Source organism: Ascidiella aspersa, chromosome 4, assembly GCF_963924565.1.
Source record: "Ascidiella aspersa chromosome 4, kaAscAspe10.2, whole genome shotgun sequence".
Taxonomy (NCBI): domain Eukaryota; kingdom Metazoa; phylum Chordata; class Ascidiacea; order Phlebobranchia; family Ascidiidae; genus Ascidiella; species Ascidiella aspersa.
In genome coordinates, this window is record NC_139450.1 from 3,515,858 (window position 1) to 3,532,232 (window position 16,375).

The 16,375-nt window shown below is 36.9% G+C and overlaps 1 protein-coding gene across 1 annotated transcript; it reads right to left on the reverse strand.

Annotated features, from left to right (window-relative positions):
- Positions 1 to 250: 250 nt before the first annotated feature.
- LOC146146711 (carboxylesterase 1E-like) lies at positions 251 to 14,994 on the reverse strand. The gene is made up of 11 exons (XM_083386977.1): positions 14,809 to 14,994; positions 13,567 to 13,724; positions 11,706 to 11,805; positions 8,882 to 9,116; positions 8,214 to 8,344; positions 7,274 to 7,482; positions 6,125 to 6,386; positions 5,205 to 5,374; positions 2,152 to 2,334; positions 1,646 to 1,775; positions 251 to 565 (listed from the first exon to the last, which is right to left on the reverse strand). The coding sequence occupies exons 1-11, from the start codon at positions 14,992 to 14,994 to the stop codon at positions 251 to 253; spliced, it is 2,079 nt and encodes a 692-aa protein (XP_083243103.1).
- Between the last annotated feature and the right edge of the window lie 1,381 nt (positions 14,995 to 16,375).

The window sequence follows — 16,375 nt, forward strand, 5'->3', positions numbered from 1 at the left end:
AGCGAAAAAACGCCTAACAATAAATAAAATCCAACAACACACTTTTTTTAGAGCATTAGGCTGAAAGTATGTCGGATTTTCCAGGCAAAGAAAATCAAATTTAAAACCAGTAAATTCAGAATTTGCGAACCAAGCGAAAAACGCAGGACAAAAAACCAAAATCCAAGAACAAACTCCTTTTTAAGGCATCAAGCTTATAGGTTATTTACGGCCTTAAAAGCAAACTTTGAATCAGTAAACTCACAATTTGCTAAACAAAGCGAATAAAAGGCACAGTAAAAAACAAATCAAAACCAATTCTTAGTTTCGGCGCAAAACCCGTCGTAGTGGTGGTCGTGATAGCGCCACCCAGCGTAGTGGTGCTCACCGTGGTCATGACGTCAGTGACCTCTGACGTAGTGGTGACGTCAATCGAGCAATCGAAGTCGGCGGGCGGGTCGCGAGTCACGTAGAAGTCAATTTCGTCCCAAATGTCGCAGATCTCTCGATTGTAGGAACTCTGCTGCTCGCTCTGCGGCGCCACCATACGGATGTTCTTCCACGAGTTTAACGGCCCACCCGAAGCCTGCCAAAATTTTAAGAGGATTGTTTTTTGTTGCTGGAGACTAAATACAAAACGCGTGATTATTGCTCGCCAGATAACCCTTTGAAGCAGTGGTGGGCAAAAATGTGGGCCACCCTTTCCGAAAAAATATACTTTTTTAGCCAAGTTTTACTGTTTAAATATATTTTGTTTAACCCTTATCCGTTTTAATTGTTGCAATGAAAGAGGGTTGTTTGTTACTGCTTCTCATTAACTTGAATTTTGTGAGGGTTTATTAACTTAATTTACAGCAAATATTGACAAATGATGGAATCCTGTTGCGGATTGTATTTTTTTTTCGCTAGACTAGTCAATTGAATCAGAGCTAAATATATTTACGTGTTACAAACTACGTGGACAACTTTTACATTTAGCTAAATTTAATTATTTCTATCTTTGATAAGCCTTTGCCCGATTTTGTTTCCGAACTACCATTCCGATGTTGTTTTTTTCTAATTATAATGTAATGATTTGCACAAAGGTATAACATTTTTATTTACAGCGTAATACTTTTAAACCAGGATCCATATTTTCAGGCTCTTAATAAACGTCTTTACTGAAAAAATGGCTTTTTTGCTCCTATATGCAAATTAAGCTTAATCTACGTAATCTAATGACTTTGATTTGATATTTGTGTTTGACTACTGGTTGACAGACCAACCATAACGGCTAATGACTCACTAAAGAACCCACGTAGCTCAGGTCGTGAGTTCGAATCTTTCCACAGACAAGTTTTACGAACACAATGCATCAGGCAACGGTGCGAGGGTTGTTTATCGACTCGCCCCCCCTCCAGAGCCTTTGTAACTCAGTTGGTAGAACGACGGTCCCGCTATGGCCGAGGTTGTGAGTTCGAACCTTACTACAGTCTTGTTTTACGAACCGAATGCAGCAGGTAATAGTGCTTTGGTTATCAAGTTGCTTCACCTTTGAACCTGTGTAACTCAGTTGGTAGAGCGACGCTCACGGTAGACCGGGTTGTGTGTTCTAATTTCTTACATTGGATTATCGAAACCTAGCCATATTCCTTCAGTTATCCAACCCTCCAGTCGATGTACTTACGTAACCGGGCCATTCTGTGAACTGGTGAGGCGACGCTGCTTCTGGCGTGGGATTCCCCGATCTCGCGAACCAACTCCAGTACTCAGAGAACATATCCGAAACCAACTTATCGTTCTCCGTGAAGTTCGTTCTGCGCACACAATTCGAAAAATAGTTAACAAACCGCTTAGCTGATAGACCTATGGGCCCTATAGACAGGCGCCAATCCAGGATTGTTTGGGAAGCCATGCATTTTTTCAGAAGTGACGTTACGAAGTTACGTCATAACGTGACGTCACAAACTGATGTCGTAACGTGACGTCGCAAAATGATGTCGCAAAGAAGTAACCTTAATTCTTGAAAAAAGTCATTTCTTAAAACAATGTTCCATACATGAAATTACTGATTTTAATTAACCTTCTATTTTTTAATGGCAAAACTAAATTTTACCAGTAAGTTTTATGTTTAGGCCGAACTGACAATCAAAAAAGTCTTCAGTCACCGAATTCCAACTATTTTTCACTCACCCATGATTGATGTCTGATTTGAAAACAAGGATTACTTCGGATGAGTGGAAGGCGGTGCCGCAAACATACGGGAAAGTCTTGAAGGCGATTTGGCAACTCTCCAAGTCCATAGCGTAGGCGTCGTTATAGAGGTATACTGGCACAGAGGGGTGTTCTTTGTTGCAAGATGTCTGCGAGGCGAACCTGGGAAATGGAAGTTGATTTTGATCTGAACATTTAATGGTAAGCACAATATGCATTGTTATAAAACTTTGTAAATGACCGTATTTGTCTAATTCTGAATAGAGAAATCAGGTGGCTCTATATAATGACAAATTATTTTGAATTATGAATTCATTCAATACAATTTGTCTTTATATAGTGGCCCTGATTCCCCATGTAATAAAACGAATATGAAAAAAAGTACAAAATAACTTGTAAATAATAAATTGTTTTTTCGAACTTTTTGAACTAATCCTAAGCGTTTTTTCTGATTGACATTGAGTTCGAGGAAAGGCTCTGTTCGAAGAGTGTATATTTCTCGTAATGCCATTGTTCAGATCAGAGGTTTTTGAAATTGGTTCATGGACCCTTTGGGGAAATGCAGACTAGTTTCAGGGGGTCCATGAAGGCCTAATTGAAATCTTAGTATATATTTTAAAAAGTGAAATAAATTTTGTTTTAAGAAAAAATTAAAAAAAAAAAAAAAATTAAAGAAAAAAAAATCGCCTTTGTTCAATCAACTCTAAGGTTCCTAGTGTATTTGGTATATTAAGTAAGTTGCCTTGTTGTTATATTTAATTTCTTTGTTAGTTGTTTCAGGTTGGAATCTTGCACAAAGTTTTTCGACCTCCAGCGAAGCAAAGTGTGCTGGAAGGTTCCTGCACCGAGCTCCGCAAACGGCTCCTCTACACATTTTGGACAGCAATGTCCGGGACTTAGTTGAGCCCTGCCTTGTAAGGCCTTCGCCAAACTTCGGTAGACGTGTGTGGCCTAAGTATTCCAGGCGGTACCAGGCATGGTATCACCGATCTGTCCAACAGCAGAATACTGGATGGAGTTGCTGTATTGGCCTTGGCACTAACGACGTAGTCAACAGCAACCCTTTGGAAGCAGCAGCCACAAGGTATTGTTGGATATTGTTTAATTGGTAAACTCGCATACATTAATTGTGTTTGTTTTTAGTTTGATTTTCAAGTTCTTGAAGGACACAAGAAATCTGATTTGGCTCACCAAGGCGTTGTAGCCAGGAGCGAAGGTTGTTATATGTTGGTCTGGGCAATCATAAAACTAGCATTTTGTAGAACAATAGGTGGAGCTTGTATAAAAAGTTGAGTCAATAGTAAAAACTTCACAATCACAAGAAATCCTGTCTTTGAGATTTACTCTTGAGATCGATCAAAACCTTTCTGCTGTTAATAGTGAAATTTTCACCCAACGCACCATACTTAATACATGGTTCATGAGCTTTTAATCCACCCAGGGATGAACTATAAGACAACCTCAGGATAACGCATTTAAACAAGTTCTCTAGTCAGAAGTGTTTCGATAGCCTTCATCTTTCCCTGAGTGCAGTCCGTATTTATGTTTTAAATTTGGAAAGCATCAATCAACAAAAGTTTACTCAAACAACCCACAATGAGAACGCTAACCAAATTTCCAAATCTTCCGACAACGAAGGTTTGTAATATATCAAAATTATCAATGTCGTCATCTTAATATAAAGCTGCCCATGAAGATGTCAGCTCAAGGTTTGCAGCTGTACTGCCACCACAAGTTGTTTAAGTGAGACCCAACCAATCTTTTATTAACGAAGGTTTGTAATATAAATGTTTAAAAGTGATGTTATATGCATTGTTATTTAAATCATGTGTGGCAGACGACGGACAGATCGATATTTAACATTACTTTATTTCTCAGGTTCCTCACAGCTCGATGGGTACCCACTAGAAAACTGGCTGCTTTACTTAAGCCTTTGGTGGGTAAAGCATGATTATTTAAAGCTCTCAACTTGGACTTTTTGCCGAAAAGTTGCTGGCACAAAAGTCGCTAAATTGCCGGTAATTGGCTATGAATATAAAATATGATGAATGGATTTTTTATGGCAAATATTGATATTGATTTAGCGAATGAGAGCTGTAGTTACGGGTAATAAGGCGCTGGCTTCTACAAAGAGAGCCGACGGTTGCCTAAGTCTATTACACGTCCTTGTATCTGAATCCCAAACAACGGGCCGCTAAAATACCTGTTCTTAACTTCTTGAACTTTAGATAAATTTATTTCACTCAGTTGATATTGCTGGTTCAGTATATATTCACAAATCTCAAAACACACAATAAAAGATCAGGCTGATTCAAGCCGCTAGTCTATAAAAGATCAAGTAGAATGAAATGCGAAACGCCGATCATGCTAGGTTCAGCTATTTGTCACTTACATAGTGACGAGTCCTAATTTTTGATGTTAAAATTTAACTTGAGTATTTTTATTTTGCCATTATGTGCTGTATAGCTTTTGGTGCAATAGCCACTTCCACAATTAAACTTATACAACAAAGTGGCCTAGTTAATCGATATATAATCACAAATGAGTGTATGTGTACCAGAGAGAGTCGAAAAATGGCGAACAGACATTTCCGTAGGCTATTAACCCTGTTAACAAAGAAGTTTAAATGTATTATCAAATGAATCAAAACTCTGGAAAACTCCAATAGATATATAATGACTGATAGGTGTATGCGCTAAACCAATGCTTCTCAACCCTTTTTCGCGGCGACCCAAATATTAAGCGTTAGTATGACAACTAAGCTTTGGCGACCCAATTGTTTTTATTTTTGTGAGCTAACAAAAAATAGGCATTAGTAAGAATTTTGAATTTTTTAAATTATTATGAGACATTATTTGTATTACTTCCTTAATTTTCCAAATTTCTTTCTCAGAACCAATCTTAATTAGTATAAACATGTGAGCTACTGCGCTGGGCGACCCAACCAAATCAAACAGCGACCCATAGGTTGGGAAGCACTGGGCCGTACACCATCGATCCGGGGAAAATAGTCACTTTCAAAATAAACTTACCTTGCAAGTGCGCGGTTCGGACAGACAAAAATCATGTCTGTAATTTCTCTGGCGAGCACTTCGGAGTAATCATACAAAGTGCTGTTCAAGCCTTCACTGTGCAGCATCGAAATGTAAGCGTCCGACAATTTCTTCCCCTTTTGAGGTCCAAGGATTCTTCGGTTTAACGTCTGCGATAGGAAAACTGATAAAATACCAATGTTGCCAGTTTTGCATTACGTTTATGGATAAAACTGTGCCAGTATTCATGTATTGTAGGCCTTCATATAAAAAAGTCACGTTTTGATTTATCTCCGATTTATTGCTTGAAGCCAGCAAAACAAAATTCTGGATTCACTCCTGTTCGAAGCACGCAGTATTTAGAGCTAACAAGCATTTTTGTTTACAGCCGCCTAAAACTAAATTCTAACCCTCAACAAAGTTTCTGAGATATTGAAATTGGCTAGCACAGCCCTGACGTAACATTTATTGAAACTAAATTCTGACTTTAAACAATGATACCAAAGTTTCAGTTCAGCGATAAAGTAAATCCAAAACGAACTTAGAAAAATGACCGTATGTTTAACTTTAAATAGGGTAATAAGGTGGCATTATACGAAGACCAATTATGTTGAAATCTTGACAAGCTTTAACACAATCGCGCTTCATCAGGTCGAAGTATAAATGAAAGCAATTAAAATGCACCATAAGCGCGAGTAAAAGGCGATAAGAATAATGAAGTATAATATATATTTACCGGCACATGCTCGTAAAGACCTATTTGAGTGACTCAAACTTAATTTTAACCTTAAACAAGGTTTCTGAAATGTTGAAATTGGTCAACACAGTACTGACAATAAGACATTTATTCAAACTAAATTCTAGCCTTTAACACTGGTGGCAACGATAGTATATAGATGTATCTCAAACAAATTTCTAACCTTAAACAAGCTTTCTGAGATGTTGAAATTGGTCAACACAGCACTGACGTAAGACATTTCCTCCTCAGTAGTTCCCACTACCGCCTCCTTGCGGTTTTGCCAGGCTCCCTGCTGGAACAGGTTTAGGGGCTGGTCGGGGAATTCCCGCCCGTCAATGTGGGGCCGAAAGGGTTCGATTCCGGTAAAAAGGTCCCCGTTCAACAACAGCGAGCGAAGCATGACTTCGTTTCGTGTGCTGGTTAGCTCAAAAGCATCGGCTTCTCTATGTAAATATGAAGTATGTGCTGTACATTTAGAAAGTAATACAGTCCGTTGTTTTGCTAAATAAGTACTATAAGGGGTTCTTCTTCAAGCTATTTTTTCCTGTCTTATTAAACCTATTAAATTAGGTTTTCAAATGACTGGTAATAATTTGTTTCGCAAAAATGTTTAAAACATTATATTAAAAATAAAGTTTTTATAATAGTCTCTTCCACAAAATGGTATTAATGTATGACCAGTGCCTTTCAACCTATGAGTGTGTCGCCGGTACAGTGGTTAGCAAAGTTAGATTTATTAGGATGACCCTGAGACAAAATTGCTTTGAGATTTTTTAAAGTCATAAACGCAAAACGAAGACAAAGCCCGCAAAAGGTTAATTGGACATTTTGTGTTTAACTTGCATCCTTTTTTAATTCTATTCAACCTCGCAAAATGTTCGGTGAAAACGTTGGATCGCCATAATTCCGAGATTTGTATAGCTACAGTATTTCAGACTGCTAGTTTTACCCAAGATACGTGACGTCATGCCCATAGCACCTTAAACATGTGACGTCATTCTACATTACACGATTGCCACAAAGTTATTGAATCTTATTGAAAATGTCTTTCAATTGATTTACGTATTAAAAAGTCCTTGAAAAACCCTATACTTTTCACAAAAAGTCGTTTATAGTCTTTAAATGTTTGTTTTTGAATATGCTATTAATAAAATTATTTTTAGTTAGTTGACAGTTAGTGTTTTTCTTTTTGATATTATATAAAAAAAAAAAAACGCTAGGAGATCCAATTTAAGGTCTTTAAAAAATTTATTTTATTTTTTTGAAAATATGTGTTGTTTTTATCTAAAATTGTGTGACGGCCCTGATTAAGCACGTGACGTCATATTACCTTAAGCATTTGACGTAATTCATTGGGTTGCGGCATCCGAGAGTTTTCAAAACCAGATCAGTCACCGCTAGTGATTCGGTTTGGTTGTGGTAGGGGAACACTGCAGGGTTGCTTTGCATTATCGCACGCTTAAATAAGCCACTGCTCTTTGCTGACACCAGATGGAACATGATCGACTGGGCTCCAGCGCTGTTGCCGAACAGCGTCACCTGGAGGAACGTGTGGAAGATTGAATTTTATTATCTTTGGGGATCTTTCAGCAGTTTTAGTTCAGTTTTGTAACTTGATCCCCCGATAACTGTTGTGGTGGTGGATATAGAAATCGTTATTTTTTTAAGTTTGTCGGAAATAAATGATATCAACAGGTTCTGCGATAACAAAACCTATAGATGTTTAAATTGTCCCAAAGTCTTTAAATAAATTGATTACTATCTGTACCAGGGTGTCGGGATCGGGACTCGATATAATCGCACATTTAGCCGGAGTCGGACTCTGGTTAATTTTTTTGCCGGAGTCGAATTTCAACCGACTCCACAACCCTTATCTGCGCTATTCTATTCGAAAAATTGGTTTTAGTTAGGGGTATCTAGTTGGGCCGTAAGTCGAATTTTTGACGTTCAACCTTATTCAATTCATTTCTCTTGGTGAATATTTTAAATATTGTCGCTCTACCCATATGTGCACCATTTAAAAATTATAACTGTTATAAAATCATTTTAGATTGCAAAAACAATTCAGTAGCAAGCTATCTTTGAACAACACCAAGAAGGCGTATGCTGATATTTATTGATATATTTAAACTTCAGAAGATAGCCTACCTGTTCAGTCCCGCTTATATTGTTCCACAGGCGAATATTTTTGACAGGAAATTACACTTTTTAGTAAAATATTTCGATTTTATAAGATAAATGCGTTGTATCCTCGTTCAATAAATGCTCACCATATCAGGATCTCCTCCAAACTTAGCGATGTTGTCCTGAACCCAGTGGAATGCAAGCTGCTGATCCTTCAAACCCTGGTTGCCTTCGATGAACGAACCGTCCTCCTCGAATACAAGGAACCCGAGGGGACCTTGAAAACGGAGTTTGCTATAATTAAGGCATTTAAAAGCGCTTTTTGTAGTTTAAATATTTTAAAAAACTACGAAGTTTAAAATATTTTTGAAGTATAAGGTTAAAATTAGCTGGTACTATTTCAAGGGGTTCACTGTTGTTAAAAGTTTTTCTTATTGACCGTAAGAACCTATAGACTGATGACTTTGTATTTTAAGGTAACCTGCAGTTGTCCTGGGACGCTGTAAAGACAATACAATCTCCATTTTAAAGTACCACTGGACTGGCACTAGAAATCGAAAAATTCATCAAGCAGTTTAGCCATTACCATGACGAAAGCATTACATTATTTTTATTTATAGCCTATCCGTGTGAAAAAATAGTTAACTTGAATTGGATTTTTTCAAGTTTACAAAGCGTCCTTTACTAAAACATTTTGGCTGAAATTTAGGAATTAAACCAATTGAAAAACAACTTCTGAAGTACACTGTTTTTCTAAATGCAGATGCTCCATTTATAGCCAGCAAAATACATTTTTTTGAGTCAAACTACTTACCGACTCTGTAGTTGATGTTGACTATCACCGCGTTAATCTCCTGACTCAACCACCGCGCGTCACTCTTAGGATCAGTTCCTCTTCCCCGGAAGAAAAATCCCCCGTACATCCAGATCAGGACTGGCAGTCTGTCGGTTGGGGGATTCCCCGAATTATCGAGGTTGACTTTATTGGGAACGTAGACGGTTAGAACAAGACAGTCCTCTGTCATCTGAAATGGTTTTGTTTTGTTTGTCTTTTACAACATTGATAGCTATAATATCACGTTGATTTGACCCAGGTCGAAGTAGCTACGTTAACTTGACTTAGCCTACCATAAAACATTTAGGAACCACCTGATGAGTTTTATATCGCCTGGTTTATTAGGTTCGTGTGTCTTTCAAAATCTGATGTTTTAGACAAAAAGTATGGCCAATTCCTAATGACGTTAAAATAAAACAAAATCGAAATTGATGAAATTAAAGCGTTTAAAACTATTTTTTTTATGAAAAAAATTATTTATCGTTAAATAAATAAAGCTTGTATTTATCTTTAGTTGTAAATTTTTTATTAAAAATAATACTTTTCAACTGCGCTTAATTACTAAACATGAATAAAATACTTGTTGTAGTTTGATATCTTATAGACACCGATACCATCCTAGTATCAGCATCAGGCTATAGTTACCCGGTTATCACAAAAAAGGGTAATGGGCCAGGATACTATATCGCTCTTCCCCGACCAATTAGGTTACCTCGTCTACAAGTACATGGCATGCGTAACCAAATGAGTTTTGACTAAGAGTTAATAAGCCAGCTTATATCTAAGCTAAGTAACGAAATTTTTGGCGTTGAATAATGCCAGTTTCCTTTATAGACACAGCTAAAACAAAATATACCCTAATAGCATGAAAAAACAAAATTGGAAACTTAAAAGTGCTGTTTTTCGTATTATAGAACATTTTCTGTGGCCTTAAACCAGAGATTCATCAAATGCACGTGAAACTCTGCTTATTTTATGGGGCGAGTAATTTAATTTGCTGAATTGATGCCACTTTTGTGTTTATGGGGTTCTAATGTAACTTTTCTAAATTGGTAAAATATTTGTAAACGTCTATAGACAGTGGTAACAAGTTCGATTACATCATAAGTAGGTTACGTCATAATCAGGAGTGTTCGATAATATCGGATCGGATCCGCCGCACGATACCAGGAATAATCAGCTGGTTTCAGCAAAACAACAAATATGAAAATAAATTCCAAATCACGTCATTCCTCTACTCAAGCGAAATTCGACTTAATATTTACATTTCATCTCGGATATACCGGAAGCCATTGCAGACTCTTCACCGAATCTGTCGACCAATGATGCAAGCAGTGCAGGCTAGTTGTTTTTCTAGTCTGCCCTGCTTGCATCATTGATCGACAGATTTCGGTGTACTAATAATACGTAAGCCGTAATCGTTGGTCAAAAAGCAGCTTCAGAAGGGCTAGATTTCAGTTGTAAACGCACATATGTGTGTTCAGGTTTCATTGGTTAATCTCGGGTATTAAGTAACTAGGAAAGTGAGCTAAAATTGGTTTATTATTTATTATTTGATACAACGCCTATAAATTCGACAAGTACACCGTACGTCTCCTGTGTTTAATCAATGTTTCTCTTCGAAAATGTTTTACATGACTCTGCTTTCAGTAGTTAATCAATGTTAGTATCCTACGGAAAACAAACCCTTCGAGTCGGCGTTTCGTAAGGTTTGGCAAACACAAAACCACACGTAATATGAAGGACGCTGCTTGCAAATGCATGTTATCAAAGAATATGCCGCGGCGGGTAAACACTTATGTGGCGATAAAAGCGTGCTGTTAATCAAACACTTGATTTTGGCACTAACCTACTTAACAGGGATTTTTGTTTGGGGGAGGGCATAAATATTCAGGGATGATGTTACAAACACTGGGGATTTTACCGGCCTTTTTACTTGATTGTACGATACATACCAATAAGGTATGATGAATTATATTTCAAAAATATTCTTAAATGAATAGTTTCAAAGCAGCACACTACAAAATTTCGCCTTGTTTAATTTAGCAACATCTGTTTTTTGCATAGCTAAGGTAGGCAGAACGATTTACGGCTCCATAAAAACATTTAAGAGCTTAATGAGAATATATCGTCTGGCCTACAGGCGAAACCGTAAACATTTAACAAAAAATGAAGCCAATTTGACGTAATCGTCTCGCCAGTGATATAAATTAAATATCGTTTGACGCCCATAAGGCAGTTTTTGGTCGTAATATTTGTCGTCAAAAAGTAGTTAAAACACCCATAAACACATAAACTTGTTTTTACGAACATTAATAGCCTATTAACCATTTTAATGACCATGCTTGTGACATTACACAATTTTTTTTTTTTTTGGTTTTTCTGAAATACAGTTATTAAATTGAAATACAGGTATTAAAATGTCCAACCCTAAAAAAGGGAAACCAAATATCTTAGGGGGCAGCAAGTCTTGACACTGGTCTTATGTAGGGTTATCTGATCCGATTCAAGAAATTATCATTAGGCTATTGTATTCAACGAGGCCAAATTTATCATATTGATGAAAAGGTAATGATTTTCATATAGTATTAGGCCAAAGTTTTTTTTTCGCATGAGGGAGCGTACTGATTTTCGATTTTTAAGTCATATTTTCGCAGATTGAGAGTAAAGCCGGTTCGGGACCGGTACCACCCTATAGGGTCGGACGAGTACCGATACTACCACTTGGTATCAGGTTTCGGTTCCGATTCGCTTACATTATACATCCCTGGTTCTTATTCTTAATTGAACTCACCCATTCGACGCTTGTATCGTTGTCAGGAACCTGGAAGCACATGCGGTCGTCACGCATCGTTGCGTTGTACGGTTCACTGAACGGGTCAATCTTCTCGGGTGGCATAAAACTAAATACAAAAAGAAAACTTGCTTAGAAGTGGCAGAAACAAACAGTGTTGTAAACAAGTCATTTTGAAATGTCCCAGTCAAGTCATTCGTAAAATAACTTAAGTACAAGTCAAGTCTTTTTGAATAAATAACAAGTCAAGTCCCAGTCCAAGTCATCGGTTGCCCAAGTCAAGTCCCAGTCAAGTCATAATTAGAGCAAGTCAACTTCAAGTCCAGCGCTTGTCAAAAAAATAAAACTTTAAATTATGAAAACTGGCAAACTCTCCGATTATTATGAGCAACTCAAGTCACAAATCACATAAAAGCAGCATGTAACAAGCAAATTCTTTTATGTGCAAAGATTGGGCTAAATAACGCAATTTTATAATTAATGGCTTAATTAAAACAATTTATTTTAACCCAAGTCATTTGTCCAAATGACTTAAGTCAAGTCAAGTCATTTGTCCGAAAGACTTAAGTCAAGTCAAGTCATTTTTCCCAAATGACTTAAGTCAAGTCATTTGAAAACTGTGACTTAAGTGCACTTAAGTCAAGTCATTGGCTTAAGTCATTACAACACTGGAAACAAATGTTTACAACTTAGCACTGCAGACAAAGTATATTAAAATTGACGAGCGTCAGCATACCCGTTTTTTTGACTGCTATCAATCGAGATAAATGTTTATAAGGTTAGATTACACATTGGAACAGGCAATAACTTTATTGCATAAAGCAAAATGTAATGTGTTTTCACAGCCTGTACGAAATGTAAACGCATTTATTACGCCTTTTCAAGAAGAGTCTGTTTGTTAATGTGAAAAGTCTATAATGGATGATAAAACGACAAGCATAACTTCGAATCCATGTTGGTTTAAGAAGCTGTATGTCATTTTACAAAGGAGCTACAATACAATCTTAAGCAATGTCGTATACAATTATAAGTTATCCGTTTACTTTACAAAATACTGCCATCACAGAAAAGTACAATCAACAATTTTTATATAAATCCCGTTTGATGTTTTTTAAAGATCGTCTTAAGAAAAACCTGACGTTTTTTCACAGGAATTTTTGTGTTTTTGAATTTCGAGAAAATTGCGACTATCAAAACAGCGCAGCGTGATTATGGTACGAATCTGGTCGCACCAGACGTCCAATTGCACAAATGGTGTTAATGTTTAATATAGGTTGAAGGTAAACTACTTTGAGTGGCGCCGACACATGTTTCACAACAACCACAGACTTACAAAGGTCAACAATTTTGACAATGGTCAACAAAATTTTACCGAGCGCGCTAGTAAAAGCAATGATCTTTAGGACTTCCAAAGATTTTGAATATATGTATAAAAAACTTTTTTTTTATAACGCGACTATTAAAACATCTGGTGACCCTCCCTTAAAATGTTAACCACAATCCTAAATAAAGATTTTACATAGATTTTGAAAAAAACAGGTATAAGTTTTCTTACGAGGTTATGAGGCAATTGGTCTCATAGTTAAATACTACAAATAACGATTTACATAAACTAGTTTTTTTTTATCAGAAAAAAACGCAATAACAGTCCCACTGTGGTACATGTTATCCATAATATTTGCGTCTATCGTTGTTTTGAAGTAAAATATTGTTTTTTTCCAGAATCTAGACAATTATCTTGTTAGTAAAATCAGCATAAATTTGCTACGGATAAAGTTTACTTTAAAATACCATTTTTAAATGATAAAAATATTCTCCAAGTCTAATCACATATTGACTTTCTAATAAATTTCAACTTTTGTCAACTTACCGTCTCGGACCCTCGGGGGATTTCCCGAACGGGATACTGAAGAAGCCCTGAGCTTCCGGGAATTTGCTCCCTATCACAATCCCGCTCTCAATCTCAACCTCCGGATGTCCCATCACGGTCTCCTCCACGTTTTTCCTCGGACCAGTTACGTCATCTACCTAATTAGTGCACAATGTTATTTGATTGGCTGAAAAGTCTGCGACCGCCACTAAAATGTTAGGGAATGGATTATATCTATTTTATTCCTTGAAGCATAATGTTTGGAGGTTGTAGTAAGGCGTAATAACAATATGAAAGCCCATACAGACGTAGGTTGCATTTTGATTATTGAAAATGAATAAGGAGATATTCGAAACGTTCAAAATGATGCCTATTTCTCTATGATATATATTTGATATTCTAATTACGTTAATTTTATTCCGATAGACGATATTTCAGCAGTAGCCGTTCGATCTGATGTCAAATGACGTCATTTCTTTTGAGAAATAAGCAAACCTGATAAAATTGAATCGCCAAATGCAATTTTTATGAATTTTAGGCCAATGTTTTTTTTGAGACATAGAGCATAGGCTAGTAACATTTTAGTTGTAATTTTTTTTTTTTTTAATCTTTCCCCTTAAAAAGTAAAAATCGCTGCATATACATTGTTGGATCACAAACAATGGCTTGAAAGTCGATTTAAATTTTGATTATATCGGACGAGTAACGATACCACCCTAGTATCGGACTAATCGGTATAGTTTCCGATAAAAATATATCGGACATTCCTAAACCGAGTTGCAAAATAAGTTCCTCAGTTCTGTTAAAAAGTTTTGTTCCTCCAATTGCTAAACGACAATTTTTTTTATTAATTTACCATTAAAGTAGAATCGTTAGGTTGCATCGCAATTTATGACTAAAACTTCTTAATTTGGTAACTGATCGGCGCCGATACGACCCTAGTATCGGACTAGTACAGATACCACCACTTGTAATCAGGTATCGGCACCGATCCGATACTATCGAACATTCCAACACTGAATTGTAGAATAAGTTCGTCAGTTCTGTTAAAAAAGTTTAGTAATTAGTTACCTCCAGTTGCTAACCTACTGTTTACATCACAATTCATGACTGGAACTTCAATATTAATTTGGTATCGGATCGGCACCGATACGACCCTAGTATCGGACGATAACCGATACTACCACTTGAAATCAGGTATCGGCTCCGATCCGATATTATCGGACATCCTTATGGACATACCTCGGTGCGACTGAGGAAAGTCCGGCCGCTCCTCACCACCAGATTTTCGTCTTCCGTGAAACGACTTTCGTGCACGACTTCGTTGAGTAAGAACTCTATGGCGTTCGCGATCGGGCTGACCGACGCTAAGTCGTTTGAACCGCTTGCCAAACACACCAATGTAAAAAGAACGGCAAAGCGAATCATTTTGGAAGTTTTGAAACGTGCGTAAACAAACGTTTTACACCACCTCAAGCTGTAAATATAATAGAGGTGTTTTAGGTATCTTACAATATTAAAATGATGGCCAAGCGAATCAGTTTTTTAGGTTTGAAACAAACTGCTTTTATCGCTATCGCATGGTTAAATCTGAAAAGATTATACATGCACTTTCACTTGAACTCTTACTAATAAACAGTGAAAAAAGCTGAGCAGTATAAGTAGCCATACGTTCCAGACGAATATTTTGTTGCAACTTAGGCGTTTAACTAAGCATAAAGGATGTTTCAGGTAATGGTGAAAGTAAGCCTAAACGGTGCTGAACGGCGTTCGGGTAAAAGAAGGTTAGCAGGTACGACGTACCGTTAAAAAAAATTGTTTTTTCACCAGGCCATGTCTCTTTTTCACTAGATAGGCCATCCCGCCCTTCTGTAATTCCTTGTCACAATTGACATTTTAAACTACAACCTCCAATTATTAGCCTATACTTCTAATCAATTCCACACAGTACAATTTCAAAAGTGCTGATACTTCTTCCCTTACACGTTTGTGAACTCTGCAAAGGGTGTTTGGCGATACGAAATCGAATGGTTTGGTTATTCATTAATCTTTGCCATGCTGCTGCAAGCTCATGCGTGTTGTTAGTTCTTCTGCAGATTTCATTAACTCTTCACAGGAGCACGCGACCTCCCGAACTATTTCTGCCACGCGAATCACCATGACTTGCGGTTTTTTGAAATGTCTGTCGCTTATTTTTGATTTTGATAATTTTTTTAGGGATAAACTAATAGACAAACAGGCAACGTTAAAATGTCAAAATCGTTTTCGTTTACCAGAATTTCGTTAAAATGTGCATTAATTTTTGCCTTGCTAATTAATCAGTGGGTTTTAACTAAAAACTATTTCTCGGCCAGAGTCATTCGATTAAAACGATCTTAAGAACTGTCTTTTGGGAAGGCTCTGGAGTCCTGGAAATTTGCGGGGGTAGATTTGCATTTTTCGGCATTCCGTTAAAATTATATCAGACAAAATATTATAATTTTGATCAACCTTCAACGTTTAGATACGAATGTAAGTAACCACAAAAAACGTCGTAATTTTCCTTAAGTATCTTGTTTATGGTACTCGTCTTCAACAGCTCTGACGGCTGCCACCATTTTCGATACATAAGGAATTTCTTTTTTGAAAATTACTATGTTTTATGCTCATGTGGACTACTTATTCAGCGAACCTCTGATAAAGTTGGACTCTAATTTGGTAAAAAACGGACCTGTAAGTCTTGGTCAAGTCATTGTATGAAACGAAACTTTTTTGAAAGATTTAGGACAAGTCAAGTCATTCGCACAATCCCTTAATTCAATTTAACTCA